Source organism: Castor canadensis, chromosome 9, assembly GCF_047511655.1.
Source record: "Castor canadensis chromosome 9, mCasCan1.hap1v2, whole genome shotgun sequence".
NCBI classification, from domain to species: Eukaryota; Metazoa; Chordata; class Mammalia; order Rodentia; family Castoridae; genus Castor; species Castor canadensis.
Genome location: NC_133394.1, coordinates 54,315,367 through 54,332,289, shown reverse-complemented (window position 1 = coordinate 54,332,289; position 16,923 = coordinate 54,315,367). Strand labels below are relative to the sequence as shown.

The 16,923-nt window shown below is 35.7% G+C and overlaps 1 protein-coding gene across 1 annotated transcript in view; it reads right to left on the bottom strand.

Annotated features, from left to right (window-relative positions):
- Tnip3 (TNFAIP3 interacting protein 3) overlaps positions 1–16,923 on the bottom strand; it is an 87,881-nt gene that overhangs the window by 27,934 nt on the left and 43,024 nt on the right. Inside the window, exons 6-8 of the mRNA XM_074041114.1 lie at positions 5,263–5,334; positions 2,047–2,121; positions 376–441 (exon numbers count right to left, since the gene is read on the bottom strand). Of these exons, the coding sequence (XP_073897215.1) occupies positions 376–441; positions 2,047–2,121; positions 5,263–5,334 (213 nt within the window). The remainder of the gene's footprint in view (positions 1–375; positions 442–2,046; positions 2,122–5,262; positions 5,335–16,923) is intronic.

The following is a 16,923-nucleotide window of genomic DNA, read 5'->3' as shown; positions in this document are numbered from 1 at the left end:
AAAAATTGGATACCCTAGCATAAAAAAGCATGGACTTTAACCTGATCTTGATGGTAACTTCAGCTATAACCTTGTGAATTTATGGTTCCTTGTAACAAAGGGCCAGGGCACAGTGAGACAGAAAAAATGTGCATAAGAACTCTTGAGATATTGTTGGAGGTTCATTTTATTTTTAACTCTTTCCTTTAGTCATACTCAAGACAATTCCCTGACACTGTTCATGAATCTTCAGTAGACCAGTAATGGACTAGGCCCCCACCCCTCATTTTTCTATAGTTAGCTAGCCACTGAATCTCCTCATAGCTGAAGTCAAATAGAGTCCTTACACCCCTGGCCCCAACAGAATTAAAGAAAATCTCTAATAGAGGAGCTTACCTTTCTTTCATAGAGCTCTTTCATACTTCTAAATTGCTGGTCCCATTGTCGATTAACTTCCAGGAGCTGAAATTATTAAAATTTGGTGAATCAACAAAGGATTTCTTTCTATTTAATTTGAGCAACATGAAATCACTTTTTGAGAACACTAGGATTTTTAGAAGCTATGCGTAAGGTCAGTATTTTTTCTAGGAAGTTCTGGTTGGGATGATTTAATTGGACCAACTCTCATCTTTTCACAAATGATTCACATATAAAAACAATTAAGTCTTAGGTATATCAAGGCAAGTCAGTTGAATAGTTTATCAGCAACTTATAACTATTTTCTTAGTTATTTGAATTTTTTTGTTGTTTAATTCCACCAGAATCTGGTAAAAATTTGTAAGCACTGGTGTTTTTGGTAAGAATTATTAATGTATGAAGGGTCTTTTTCCAAATTCTTTTCATATTTTTCTTTGTGCTTACTCTGGTTATTATAATGAATAATTGTTCCAGGCTTTTCAAAAAGTTTATATTAAAGTATAGGCTATTAACTATAATCATTTGCTTGCAATAATGTCCTGTAAAAGATTAACACATCATTTGTAAAACATATTCAATGAATGGGTAATATCACCTTTTGAATGCATAGATTTTCAAGGAATAATATTTTCATCACAAGATAATATTTAGGAACATTTTAGGCTGCAATCAGTTTAAAGATGTTTAAACTATGCTAATTAGAAGAAAGAAACAATACTATGATCTGTTTTAGTTTTCTTACAGGGGAAGTTAATAGTTTACTACATTAGGAGAAATTCTAATACTTACCAATATGAGACAGATACCAAGAATGTGACAGTCACAATGACCAAAAATAGCAAAACTTTCTCCTAATTACATAAGAAAATATCTAATCCAGAGTGGCAGTTACTATGTAACTCTTATGGTGGAAACAGATATGGTCTTTTGATATAATGACATAATATTATTGTATAAAGATATCTGATCTGCTGTCATTTTAGGGATTAACATTCCTATGCTATAGCAATACTACTTTGCTATAGTGATTTTGCTGAACTATAAGAGGAATGGAAGGCACTACAGAGAGAATGGGTTATAAAAAGAATTACAAAATCGATGAGACTGGGAGTGAGAAAACTGTTGTACTTTTCATATCCTGCTGTCAAGAAGAGTAAAGAGTTTCTAACATTCACTAAACTCAGAAAATAAAGATAGTAAAATTAGCAGTTAATAATTCACAATAACATTGTAGAAACAGACTTTTTTTTTTATGGCAATGTTCCTTAACCCATATGTATTTGGAAGTCCAATTCAGGAAGTGATAGCACCCAAATCAATTGTTCTTAAAGCCTTTCACAATTTGAGTTTCAAGGTAGTCAGTTTGCAAGGCTTAAAAGGCATGAGTGATAAATTCATGTGGTCCATGGTGGAGGAAATGTTGAAGTTCTGGGAAAATTAGGATTATAGTTATCAGGTTTATGACTTTGTCATTTTTCTTATTCAAACACTGATAAACAGCATTTTTCTCTCAAAATAGTGCAGTGTCATATCCTAGCGATAAATGCTGTGACTTAATGACAAATGAGATGCACAAAGGGATATACATGCTATTTTATTCTCAACATTAACTCACAACATATGTAGCTTTAATTAATATTTCTAAATTACCTCTTTTCTTTGTTTTTCCAAGCACCTTATCTTTTGTTCCAGAGAATTTGTCATCTTTCTTGATGATTGAGTACACTTTGATTTAAAGAAAAGATTGAGATTAGAGTTGCACAATAAATAGGAGAAATACTGTTCTTCACAAGCCCTATGCACTTAGCTAACTAGTATATTGTGATTCCTGAAGAGATCTGATTTGGTGGTTGGGGATGTAAGTCAGTGGTAGAGTGTGCTACTTTGCATGCACAAGGTCCTGGGTTTGATCTCTAGCACTGCAAGAAAAGCCAAGCCAAACAGACAAACAAAACAACTGATTCTACAGTAACAATTATCATACCATAAGTCCTTCACAGCGATGTACTGATGTAATAGCTTCATATTCTGTTTAAAATTCCTTTATATGACTTAGTTACCTAAATAACTCTCAATTTAGAAATATATCTACATAATGAGCAAAACCAAAAATTAGAATTCATCAGTTTGGATTTTAATCCTTGCTCCAAAAAACTAAAAAAAAAATTATAATAGCTTATAGAAATCAGAAATCAGGTCCGTTTGTAGATACATTTTAGGTATTCAGATAACAAACATTTCTAAACATGGTCATGTCTACTATAAGTGCCCATGAACACGCTGCCAGCAAGACTCTGAAGAGTGGCCTTGGCAAAAGTCAGAGGAGCGACAGAACCAATACATACAACTAAAATGCAGAGAATTTATCCTTAAATTACGATAAATTACGCCCAGAGTCACGGAACAAGTATAAGTTGAGACTAATAATTATAGGCATAATGAGAAGTTTATCATCTTTCTTTCAGTTAGTTGTTCTTTCCCCCCCAGGGATGGGAATGTTCATTTAAAGAAAATACTAAAGCTCTGGAAACTGCCTGCCATGTAGAAAAATCGATCAGCAGCAAAACTCACTTACATAAAAGACTGTTTTCAGCTGGGACACCAGGGACTCATGCCTGTAATCGTAGCTACTCAGGAAGCAGAGATCAGGAGAATTGCAGTTCAGGGCAAATAGTTCTCGAGACCCTATCTCCAAAAAACCCTTCACAAAACAAAGGTGGAGTGTCTCAAGGTGTATGCTCTGAGTTCAAACCCCAGTAACTCAACAGTCTTCTTACTGTCTCATTCCTGAGTCACATAAGTAACACAATGAATTGGGTGATGAGGGAAGTCCCAAAAATTTGTGTTCAGTTCCAGGCTCAATAGTTACTATAGACCTTGAAACTGCTTACAGTTACTCATGAACGATTAAGAAATATTTTTAATACATGCTGGTCTTTGCCAGAAATGTTGAGATCAAAAAGCTCTTTTGTGATCATCATGGAATTTCAAGGATTTTTCTTATTACCAATGATTTATAAAACTGTATTCTTCTGTCTTTTCTTTATTTATTGAAGTCTCAGTATTTTAGGGTTTGATATTTTAAGCTGTATAGCTACTATACTTATTTTCTTAACTTCGTTCTATTTAGAGTGATGTTATAACTATAATGAGGTTTGTGACAATCTTCTGTAGGTCAGTAAACTCAGAATGATTTATTTGCTTTTAACCTCAAGTAGCTGGTTTAGCTGAACCCCAATCATCACATCAAAACTCAGGTGACAATAATACGGGGCTTTCTCTTTTTCAAGAAGACTTGTAAGAAACTGGACCCATTCTGGATTAGAACTGACTAAATGTAAAGCATATTTGGTCTGGAAAATTCTGTGATCCAGCTCTGCTCCACATATCCTAAGTTTAGCCAAGCAGAGGTGCAGTGACACTGGGTCCCAGACCAGTGATTCTCACCCCAACAGCACATCAATGTCACTGTTAAGCTTGTGAAACCTAGGACAACCTGAACACTAGGTCAGTCCTAAGTAACCACAATTCCTACTAACGTTAAATATCCTCCTATCCTAAGTCATGCTTGGAAATGTGAATTTGTGGTTTTCAAAAGTCCTCCTCCATATTTTTGATGTTGAAAAACACTGTGACTTGCAAGTATTGGTATGTTCTTGCCTTCTGGGAATCCAGATGTGGGCCAATTTTTTCCACCCCATAGACAGTTTTCTCTGGAAAAAAATTATAAAATACTTTGACCCTTGATTTTTATTTATAAGATTTACATACTTAATTTTCATGAGAATTGATTTATAACTGTAGCATATTAATATCTGAAATTTAGAAGTAATACAATTAGAAATGAGGGGGAGAGATAAAGATGGAGAGAAGGATAGAAAACACAATGAATAGGAATGGTATGTGAGCAATAAATGTATCATCAGGGATTTCTTTAGAGATTAATCAATATTTTACCATGGTTTACATGGCTCAGGTATATATTAAAATGAAGGAAAATCAATCAAATACAAAGACATTTGTATTTGGGGGAAGTTTTCATTTCTTTTGCTTTGCTTTTTAGTTACTAATGAAGACATCAGATGTTGCAATAAATAAAGATATTTAGTCATTGGGTTCTAGTAAGGACCTCCTTATAGAACAAATATTCCTTTTAAACATTCCTCATAATTATCCCTTATAATAATTATAAATATTTCTTATGAATTATAGATATCAGTTATCTAAATATTCCTTATAATTATTTCCTATGAAATGTCATCTGTATTCAAAGTATCTGGCATTTCTTTCTCTACCATAACATCCATAAATTCTCATATGTTCTAGTTGTGACACAAATTAAATAACTGAATGAACAAGAAAGTTCCTCTTAGTTTCTTACTGCATCTTCATTACCTCTTTAAATATCATGAAGAAAGTATTTTTAATTAATTAATCAATTCAAATAGTATTATTGCAGTAACTGAACAAAAATTATAGTACCAATTGTAAATATATAAATATTTTACTACAGGCACTCTTTTGCTATATGTTCTATTTCTAACCATACCAATATAGTACTCATTTTAGATTTTGCATCAAATCAAACTCCTCTAAATCAAGAACAAAATATGAAACATAGAATTTGGGAGCTGAAAGAAATTTCAACAGATTTACTTATATCATTTGCAAAAGAAGAAACATAATCAAATAGGGAACAGTCACACAGATACTTTTTCTATGTCAAATAATATTGGTTAAAAATGGAGAACAGATCTTGAAAGCAAACAAACCATTTCTACCCTTAATTTGTCACTGCACAACTGACCATTGAAAATGGTATCAATGCTGGATGTGGTAAATATATCCAGAGAAATGTGTTCTTACCTCTGCATGCTCCATAGAACTTTCTGTATTCATTCCAGGTTTGCCCTGTATGGAAGCTGTTTTTCCAGTAGTCTTGCAAAGAAGAAAGAAAAAGAGGGGGGAAAAATTCTCTTATTGTGCTTTTTAGGGTGATTCCAAACATTCAAAATTTGATAAATACACACCACCATTAACTAATGATGGAAAATAACAATAATTTTTCATTAAAAATGAACAGAGGTGACTCTATGTTAATTACACAGAATAAAGTTAGAAGAATGGAAACTGTGATTTTAACTTTTATTCTCTTCCAAACAGGGATTTCCCATGATGTCTCAAGTTGGCAGGCTGTGACTAAGACCTGGGGCAGATTGGCCTTGCTATGGTATGTAAATTGTCATTCTTCCTTTACTGGCAGCTTCTCCCATGGGAGGAGGAAGTTATCACCACAAAAAGCCTGGGCAAACCAAGTATTTCCTCACTAGCCTAACTGCCATAAATTCATTGTATTTCCCAGAGCAATTAGGTAACTGCTGATTTTTTGACAGCTCCTCACTTGTTTCTCTAAAGGCATGATTTTCTGGCAGTATTTCCCAAATGTGAGTTTAGCTGTGTAGAACTTCATGAATCATACATAATTCTGTAAGTGCTACTAGCTCTTAGGGAACTAAAAGAGAAAATAATTCACTACAAAGAAAAATGGTCATTGTTTACAAATCTAATCTTCTGCACTGGCAGAAAGGTGAAACTGGATTCTTAAAGACTGTCTTTTCCACCCATGAAGTCCAGATTTTTGACCAAGACATTTCAAATTAAATATTTTTCCCTCTAACATTTTAGCTTTAATTACAGAGTTTCTGTTATTCATTTTACAGGGTCTTCAGGTAATGGCTGTTAGGTAGGTAGTGCAGATAAACCTGGAAATGACAGGTACAGAGTTACACAAATGGACCACTATTTCTGGACTTGAATAAGAGGGAGCAAAAGAGGCCAGCAATACAGAGAAAGAATATGTTGCTGAAAGGAAAACAGAAAGAATTTACAGTCAATCACATCACTTGAATTTTTCATGGAGATATCCACATATATGTAGGATAAAGCCTAAAGGAAGTAAACAGCTGTTTATGGTCCGACCCTCTCTCTTCTTAATATTTCTTGCCATCTCATACTCTTCCCTGTGCTCTTGACATACTGAACTATCTCCACATTCTGAAATGAGTCATGCTATCTATAGCCTGTGCCCTTAAACATCCCTTCTTGAGCCTCCCCAGGAACCTCGTGATCTGCAAAACCTGCAAAACCTAGCTAAGTCTCTCTTGCCATTTGACCTTATCTTGTCCTCTTCCACCCAGTCACATTACAATTGCAGGTTTCTATGTTCTGTGTTCATCTCTGTAAACACAATGCCCTGGCACAGAGCAGCCTGGCACAGAGCAGGTGTTCAACACATCTTGCTGAATGAATAAACAGACGAATATCTATCTAACTATACTGTACACAAAAGCTGTGGATTTTTGGCTAAGTTCCTGCTATTTTCTTGATCTGTTTTAGAGATATACATGAGTGAAAAAGAGTGATGTTGCCTTAAGGCAATATCCAAAAATACAGGTGGGAATCAAATTGTTCATTCAGAGTTCTAAGAGTAAAAGTTATGACTTACATGTGCTCTGACTTTAGGGGATAGAGGCAGAGATTTCCTGTAGACTGACACTTTGTCAGCACTAAAATCTGCTCATCAGAAAAAGAAATCTCTGGTGTAAAAATAACTTTTTTCCAACACACACACACACACACACACACACACACACACATACACACACGCATGCATGTACACACAATAATTATATGCAATTCAAAGTTCTGTTCAGGCTTATCTTTGTATTAGATGATAAAAAACCCATTAGAGAGGGTGGAGTGGGTGGTAAGGGAGGGGGTGGGGGCAAGGGGGAGAAATGACCCAAGCCTTGTATGCACATATGAATAATAAAACAATAAAAAAAAATTTTAAAAAACCCATTAGATGTGCAGCATTAACCCAAAAAAAGTGATTTGGAAGAACATTTTCTTGCTAGTAAATGTTAGAGATGTTGTCTCTTTGGTCTCCCGGTAAAGATATCCTGATACAAACTCATTGTTAGGTATGATGGCTTCTATTAAGTGGAAATCCTGTAAGTTTGCAATTCTCAGCCCAATTCTTTTTCTTCTTCTGCTGTTCAGATTAACAGTAAACATATTTGCAATTAGCTCAAGAGAGCCATGTATGAATAAACAATAACTTTTCTGAAGGACCCCAAGTTTGGTTTGAGAAAAATGGAACTTTCAATAGGCCACTCTTAGGAATGAACTGAATAACTTCTGATCCACATGCCCTATTTCTCTCACTCCACAACTCTCACAGAGGCTACATTTATCAGGAGTCTGGCTTTTAGGTAAGTATTTTTTTGTTTGTTTTTATCAGGAAAAGTTTCACTCGCTAAGATAACTTTCAGAGAAACAAGAGGTTTCTTTCCATGCTTCCAAGGCTATTTTGAATATTCCTCAAAGTAACTAAAGAAGATTGCTCTGAAGTAACTAAAATGTTATGTAGAGGACAGCAAACTAACAGAAACACGGAGGAAAGGAACAAGGAAGTCCAAGCCACAGTCTGAACTGTCATTTGAATTGACAGGAATTCTTTCAAAATTAATTTGAGAAGAAAGCCTTGCACGATTATCATGTAGGGAGGCTTTCTTCAGCAGGTGAAAGAATCTTGTGACTTTGGGCAAGATGCTCAACTCCCACACTTATGCAATGGTAGTGACACTGTCTTTCTCCCAGGGATGCTAGCTGTAATAACATGTATAAGAGCTTAGATAATAATAATCGTAAAAACAGGATCATTAATCAAATTATATGACAAAAGTCTATCTATAATTTACACCTCACTCACTATGCACTTGGAACTGAGTGGCTTCCCAGGGAAAATAAGGAAAGGTCCCTGCTTACAATGAAATTTATACACATATATACATACATATATGTGTGTGTATATATATATATATATATATATATATATATATATGACTATACATTTGTATGTATGAACTGGACAGTAAATTAAATGCAGTAGGATTTCAGAGGAAAGCCAGCTCATTCTCAAGCTTTTGTAGCTCTGGAAGGACTGGAGTTTCCTCTGGGTCTTGAAGAGTGGATTTGATAATGGATGGTGAAAGCTGAGATATAGTGCTATAAAGGGAGCAACTTAAACAGAACAGAGAGGAACAAACCCAAGTACAATTCTAATGAAGCCATTTTAACTAGAGTAGGGATTATGTGCAGTATCTAAGTTTGACTTGAGTGAAATTGTGAAAGGCTTTAAATTTCAGATGAAGTACTTTTGACCTTAGATCACAGGCCATGGGGGACTACTTAAGACCCTGGAGTGAAGGAATTTCATGATCAAAGTGGCATTTTTGTAAAAATAAGCCTGGAGATGTACATTGTATAAATAAGAGAGACCGCTACTGCAATGCCAGTTAATAGGTATTAGCAAAAGTAACATTTTAAATATTTAATAGCTCCTGACAAATAAAACATTTAACCAGTTCACCAGGCACCTGTAACAGACCACACCCTGAGCTCCAGACTCCTATGTTCATTACCAACATGTCATTTCTATGGGACTGCTTCATAGTTATCTCCTTTTCTACCTGTCTGAAACCTATAACCTAGCCAGGCATGATGATGCATGCCTGTAATTCCAATTACTCAGGAAGCAGAGATCAGGAAGATGGTGGTTTGAGGCCAGCTTAGACAAAAAGTTAGTAAGAACTTATCTCAACAAATAAGCCAAATAAGGTGGTTCTTGCAAAAAATGCAAGACCCTATCTGAAAAACAACTAAATTCAAAAAGGGCTGAGGATGTTGGTCAAGTGGTAGAACACCTGCATAGCAAGTGGGGCCCTTAGTTCAAACCCCAGTAACACCAAAAAAACAATAACTAAATAAAGCCTATTTCCTTATTTCCCATAAAATGTGTCTTTTCCATCATAATTACTGACAACTTTTATTCCACAAACCAAAAATCTTAGAATTATCTTTGACTCCTCTTTTTATCTCAGGGTGTATCATTTTATTTTATTTTTTATTATCATATAATTGTTGTACATGGGGGTACATCGTGACATTTACATGTGTGCTTGCAATATACCTTAATTAGATTCACTCCTCTCCTCCCCTTTTTCGAACAATTTTGACAGTTTTCATTGTTCTATTATCATATACAAATACAAGATACATTCACAATAGTCACCCTTCTTCACACTTTTCTTTTGCCTTCCCCCTCCCTCTGAACTCATCCTGAACAAGACTTGTTTTACCTTCCTGTCCTTTGTTTTTTAAAGTGTATATTGATTGCTCAAGGGGATTAAAGACCTGCACATATTGTGTTTTAATCAGATTAACCCCTCTAATACTGTTTCTTTATTGCCGTGCTCCCCTCTTATTCAACAGCTTACAGTGCATTGACTTAAATTATCTTCAGATCGGTATCATTTTGTATGAATATTTTATGTTCAATTTGTATTAATAACTTTGAAAATATATCCAGAAACAATAGCTTCCCATTGCCACAAGCATCTAGAGGGTTCCCAGGTTAAAGACTGAGTCACAAAACTAAATAATCATTCTGTATTATAACTGGTTTGCATCCCAGTTTTACTCATGGGAACAGTGATCTCTGGCTCTGTGCCAGTGAGTGGTTCTATTACTTACTGGTTATATGGCTTCAGGAAAGAGGCTCAGCATCTCTGGCCTGTTCCCAAGCCATCAACCCCTCCTAGCTGGACACTGCAATAACCTAAGGACTTTCCTGCTTCCATTCTCGAGCCATCCCATGAAGTCAGTAGCCATTATGAAGCTTTTAAATGTCATTTCATTCCCTCCTCTGCTCAGACCCTGGCAGTGGCTTCCCACCCCACTGAGAGTGAAAGCAGAACTCTCTAGTGGCGGACAAGGCCCCGCACAATCTAGCCAGTGCCTCTGTAATCTCTTCCTCAGTTCCTTCCTTTTGTGCATATAACTCTATGGCCGGCCTCACTGCTGTCTCTTGAACCTGTTCTCTCTGCCTACAACTATTTTTTCCCTAGATATCCCCATGACTCATCCCCTCACCTTTCACAGTGATGATGTCAATGCCACCAGTTCCTTAAGATCTCAGCTGCCTCCCTGATTAAAATTGTTCTGACCCAGCACTTTCTATCTACATTTCCTGCTTTATTTTTTCCATAGTACTATATAGAATATGTGTTTCTCTTCTTTGTTGCCTCCCACCACTAAAATATAAACTTCATGGTAACAATTTCTGTGTTGCGTTTTCTTTATACTTCTTGAATTGAAAATAGCCCCTACTAGTGCCTCCTGTGAACACAGGGATCAGGCACAAAATCCTCCTTCTCCCACCCCAAACCAAATTTATAATGTTAAGGAACAAAATACCTTCTCAAGAGATTATAAAAGGTCCAAAATCAGAAATTTCAATTTATTATCTTCCAAAGTAGCAAATTACCCTTCTATGATCCCAGAACTTGGTCTGGGTCTAGGGAAGTTAGGGGAGTGTATTCCAGATTCCATAGCCTCATGGGGGATATATACTTCTGTCCCTCCAGGGTGTAACTCTGGAACAATTCTGACATGCGATACAGAATTATTGCTTGCAACAATACATGTAAAACATGTGATTACTGCAGTGTTGCTTGCAGTCTGTTTTGATCATACACTTGCAGATTTTAGTGCACATCAGATACAGTACAGGGCAAATTGGTCATTGCCTACTAGTCCATAGCCTTGATGAAACTACAGAGTTTATGAAACTTCCCTGTTTAAAGATTTCTCAGTACTCCACATGCAGTAAAAGTGCCTCTGCAAAGGCCTCTGGTCTCTAGAGCAGAGCTAGAGACTTCCTCCTTTGTGATCTTGTGGTGATGTGAAGTATTGACTCTAGCACTTACCACAAACCAGACCTCAGCTTTATGAAATCTTTCTCCACGGAGGCTATGCAGACTTCTTGAAGGAGGGCTCAGTAGTTATCATTTTAGCCTTGGGAACTAACTGTCTTCAGAGTACAGAGTAGTGGCAGAACATATTTCTATGGAATGGATCTGTTTAGGTATGAGTCCTCAGAAGTAAATCCTGCACGCCTCTACTTTTCAGAACACAGTCCAGAGCACGAAACGACCCCAGGGACATACAAAATTGTATATTTTGCCTACAAACCGGAAATGATCAAGTAAGGATATCAAAACCTCTTCATAGAGTAGTCCTATTTCAGGGTATTTATCAACTTCATGGGTGAATGTTTCATCCTTTCCTATCTTGGTTGCAGACCGGTATTATTTTGCCTCTGTACCAAGTTCCAGTTAAATTTTTTCCTTAATCTTGGTTAATATTTAAATTTAAAAGCAATATAAATAGTTATATTATATTTAGTTCTATTTGTACTTCCTACATTTGCACAGTGCTTTAAAACATCTTGCCATATAAATTAATATCTTAAAGAACTCATGACCCTCCAAAACACACACTGCTCATTGTTTTTTGTAGCTAGACCTTTCTTTGAATGGTATTTTTTTGCCTCAGAGATTATCGTTTGTCATGGTATAAAACTGGGGGGAAAAATCAGCCTTTATTCAGCATTTAGGCTTGAAAATAGATTTTCCAAACTCTGGATATATCTTGAAAACCAAAACTTAAAATTGCAAGAGTTAGTTTATTGAAACTAATTTTTTTAACTTTGAAAAGGCTAATTACTTTTGTGCAATTCATTTGAAAATGACTGAAAAATTGATGGCTGAAAAGAAGGGTGGGTAGATGTATAGATAGGTGAAGAAGTATATTTAAATGCTAATGGCAAAATTTAGGTAGTAGCTGAATGGATGCTCACTATAAAATCCTTTCAATTTTGCTGTATGTTTGAAGTTTTTATGATAAAATGCTAGAGAAAAAGTCTGAATCATGATGTAAAAACTTGTATCATGAACAGCTGATGGAAAAGGGGATAGAGAAAGAGTCTATGTAACCTATTCTCACCACTTCCACCATCTTTCCCACAGGGGTAGATACTGGTTTCCTGGTTTGCGGAAAATGAAAAAGAATCAGAGATGAATACTACATGGATGTTGCTTAGTCTTTATGAGGAAACTGAGCCCAATTCCCTACCTCTAGAGAGTCCCATTCATCATCTACCTATCTTCCCAGCCAGAATATCAAAGAACAGGCAGAATTTAGGCTTATTCCCTGGGTTAAGTCTGGGGAAGGTACAAGCCTTGAAGAGAATTTTCAGATACCACTATGGCACATAGCTGCAAGGTAGCTTTGTGGCATGTCTAGGTAGCGTGTTGCTAATATGACTCAGTCCCAGAGTAGAGTGGAAACAGAGCCAGGAATTTTTAGTGATTCTGAGAAGGACACAATTTATTAACTGGAGCTTACTGGATTTTCTCTGGAAGAAAATAAATCTCTGATCATTTGATATCAAAACAGATCACTTTGTTTTTCTCTTACTCTTTGCTCATATGTTGACCTCAACTTCATTCATGTATGCATTCTTATAATAAACACTTACAGACTATGCATTGTGAATCAGATATTGTGCTAAGTATAGAATATAAAGATGAACAAACCATACATGTCTCTCACATCTGTTCTGTTTTAAAAATAAGATCTGATGATTAGCAGTAACCACTCAATTGCTGATGGAATCTTTTCAACATCATTCCTGCCGTGCAATGGTCTAGACAGCCTGGATACCTCACGTGAAAGACAACGTCCTTCTTCCTAAAGGGGAAGGCAAACCACTTCAAAACTGCCTGTAGACTTAGATACTATTTTTAAGTAGCAAAAAATCATTATAAAATTAGTAAAGAGCATGTGCACATAAAGATAACGTAGGAATATCAGAAGTAATGGTGAGGACTTGAACTACGAATGATCTAAGGAGTACATATCAAGAGTGTTTTGTCTAAAACTGAGCATGACTCAAAAGAAAATCTCCCAATATACTAGCCTGAAAAGTTATAAACATCTTTAAAAACAAATAAAAATATATTTAAAAATGTAATTAGAATAGCTATCGTCTTCACTGGAAAAAAAGAATATGTTGATCTTTTGCTACTTATACCAGAGCCTCATAGGTAAAGCTATTAAGGTGCATTATAACTCACTCTCCCCAAAAGTATGAAATGAAGTAACGAGTGTAATGATGCATTTGCTATACAACTCTTATGAACATGTACTTCACTGTATCTGCCCAGCCAAATATTTTGCTTTCTTGATATTGTCACGAGTTAACAAATTCCTTAGCTCACAGGCTCACGGGACTCATCTCACATAAAAAGGAAGACACAGCCAAATTTAGTTACTGAAGTTATACAAGTTTGAGAGATGACAAAAGTATAGTGGTGACTCTAAAAACAAGGATAACATCTTTCTCTCCAAGTGTGCAATCTGCTGAAATACTAAATTCTCTTTCTTTGCAGGGTCCTGGATGCCTCTTATTCTTTTAGTAACTTGTAACTTATTTAGTAAGTTGAAATAATTTCCTCACTGATGCCCTTTTACACTTAAAGTCTTGGTGACTTCTGCCAACTCCTGATTCAGTGCACTGCTCCTCTGGCCACCCCTGTGACCTGAACTGGAACTTACCGACTGTTGTTTCAACTGAAGCAAAATTAAAGGCTCCAAGACAACCTGTATCTTACAGTTTTCTATAATTTTCTCTTTTGTAGAAGTGGGGCAAATTCTCCCAGCAACAGAACAGACAATGTTTGCACAAGAGAGAAAGCATCTTGTTCAAAAGTATCTCTTACATACCAACAAAGAGGGAGCCTCACATTGTAGCCAGTTATCCCACTTCTATCTTATAGAGGAATCTTCTGTCCAACACTTAGGTGCCTCTTAAAAGTTAGGGAGAGTTTTAGTGTCCCTAATTTTTTAAAAGATTGGATTCTGTGTGTGTCTACATTTTCTTTTATATCAGCATACATAAATTGTACAAAGGGATTTCCTTGTGACATTTCCATGCATGCATTTAATGTGCTTTGATCATATTTACCATCTTCATTACTTTTACTTATCTTTCACCCCCCTCTTCTCATCCCTTTCCCCTTTTACATCCCTCAATGTCCCTTTTTTTACATTCATGTCCTCTCCTCTAGATTCCCTATGTTAGAGAAAGCATTTGATATTTGTTTTGGGAAATTGGCTTAGTTCACTTAATATGAGGATCTTCAGTTCTGTTCATTTTCCTGCAAAAGACATAATTTCATAAAATGCTACTGTGTATATATATATATATATATATATATATATATATACCATATTTTCTTTATCCATTCATTCATTGATGGGGACTTGGGCTGATTCCATAGTGTAGCTATTGTGAATAGTGCAAAGATAAACATGGGTATACAGTTATCTTTATACTAAGCTGTCTTTGATTCTTTTGGGGGATGTACCCTGAAGTAGTATGACTGGATTATATGGTAGTTCTATGTTTAATTTTTAGAGAAAACTCCATACTGATTTCCATAGTGGCTGGACTAATTTACATTTCTTCTAGCAGTGAGTAAGAGTTCCTTTTTCTCCACATCCTCACTAGCATTTGTTATTACTTATTTTCATGATGACCAGCCATTTTGACTGGGTTAAGGTATAATCTCAATGAAGTTATTTATTTATTTTTAGCAGTACAGTGGTTTGAACTCAGGGTCTCAAGCTTGCTAGGCAGGTGCTCCATGGCTTGAGTCACTCCACAAGCCCTTTTTGGTGTTGGGTATTTTTGAGATAGGGTCATGTGAACCATTTGCCTAGGCTGGCTTCAAACCATGATCCTCCTGATCTCTGCCTCTTGAGCAGCTAGGATTACAGGTGTAAGCCATCAGTGTTTGAAATGATTTGCACGTCCCTGATGGCTAAAGATGTTGAACATTTTTTCATGTATGTATTGGTCATTTGTTCTTCTTCATTTGAAAACCGTCTGTTCAATTCACTTGCCCATTTGTTGACTGGATTATTTTTGATATTCAATTTTTTGAGATCTTTATATATTCTAGATATTAATCTGCCATTAGATAAAAAATCTGGCAAAGATTTTCTCCCATTCTGTAGGTTGTCTGTTTACTTTGCTGATTGTTTCTTTTGCTAGGCAGAACTTTTTAAAGTTTGGTGCAATCCCATTTATCACTTACTGCTATTATTTCTTGAGCTATTGGAGTCCTATTCAGAGTCATTGCCTATGTCTACATCTTAAAGTGTTTCCCCTTTGTTTCCTTCTGGTAGTTGCAAAGTTTCAGGTTGTACCTTAGGGTTTTTGATTCATTTTGAGTTGATTTTTCTATAGGCTGAGAAGAATGTACTTTCAGTCTCCTGCATGTGGCTATCCAGATTCCAGCACCACTGGGATGCTGTCTTTTTCCAATATATGTTTTTGGCACCTTTGTCAACACCTTCATCTTCTTGCGTTTATTTAGGTATCTTCTATTCTACTCCTTTGGTTCATGTGTCTGCTTTTGTGCCATACCATGCTGTTTTTCTTACCATGGTTCTGTAGTATAATTTGTAGTTTGGAATTTTGACAGATCTAGCATTACTCTTTTCACTCAGGATTGCTTTGGCTATTCTGTGTCTTTTGTGTTTCCATATGAACTTTGCAATTGTTCTTTTCTAATTTTTTTTTGAAAAATGTCATTGTGATTTTGATGGTGACTGCATTTAATTTGCATATCACTTTTGGTATAGCCATTTAGCAATATTTATTCTGCTAATCTACAAATATGGGATATCTCCTATCATCTAGTATCTTCTTCAGTGCTTTATAGCTTTCATTGTAGAGATCTTTTTCACCGAGTTCATCGTTGGTATATAGAAAAGCTGCATCTTGCTACTTTGTTGAAAGTGTTTATCAGATCTGAGAATTTTCTAGTGAAATCTTTAGGGTCTTTTAAATGTAGCATCACCTGCAAAGAGGGATAATTTTTCTTCTTTCTTTTCCCTTGTATCCCTTTTATTTCATTATCTTGTTTATTGCCCTAGTTAAGATTTCAAGCACAATACTGAATAAGAGTATGATAGTGGATAAATTTATCTCTTTCCTGAACATTTTTTTTTTTTTTTGTGGTACTGGGGCTTGATCTCAGGGCCTATACCTTGAGCCACTCCACCACCCCTTTTTGGTGAAGGGTTTTTTCCAGATAGGGTTTCACAAACTATTTGCCTAAGTTTGGATTCCTCCTGATCTCTGCCCCCTGAGTAGCTAGGATGACAGGTGCGCGCCACAAGCACCTGGCATTCCTGAAATATTTTCAGTTTTTCCCCATTCAGTATAATTTTGCCCATAGGTCTGATGTATGTATCAGGCTATATGTATATAACCTGTATTATGTTTAGGTATGATCCTTCTATTCCTAGTTTCTTAAGGGCTTTTGTCTTAGGATCCAATTTTAGCTTACTGATCCATGTTTTTATTTTTCTAAAATGCCCAGTAGTATACATTATTATATAGTAGGGTTTAAGCTGGGCATAGACAGAGTATCTCCTTATCTGAATGTATACTTGAAATTCAAGTTCAGTGGCAGCATTTTTAAATCCTTATAATGAATGAAAGAAGTATATCATTGATAAACCAAGAGATCAGCCTAAGTTTACAGT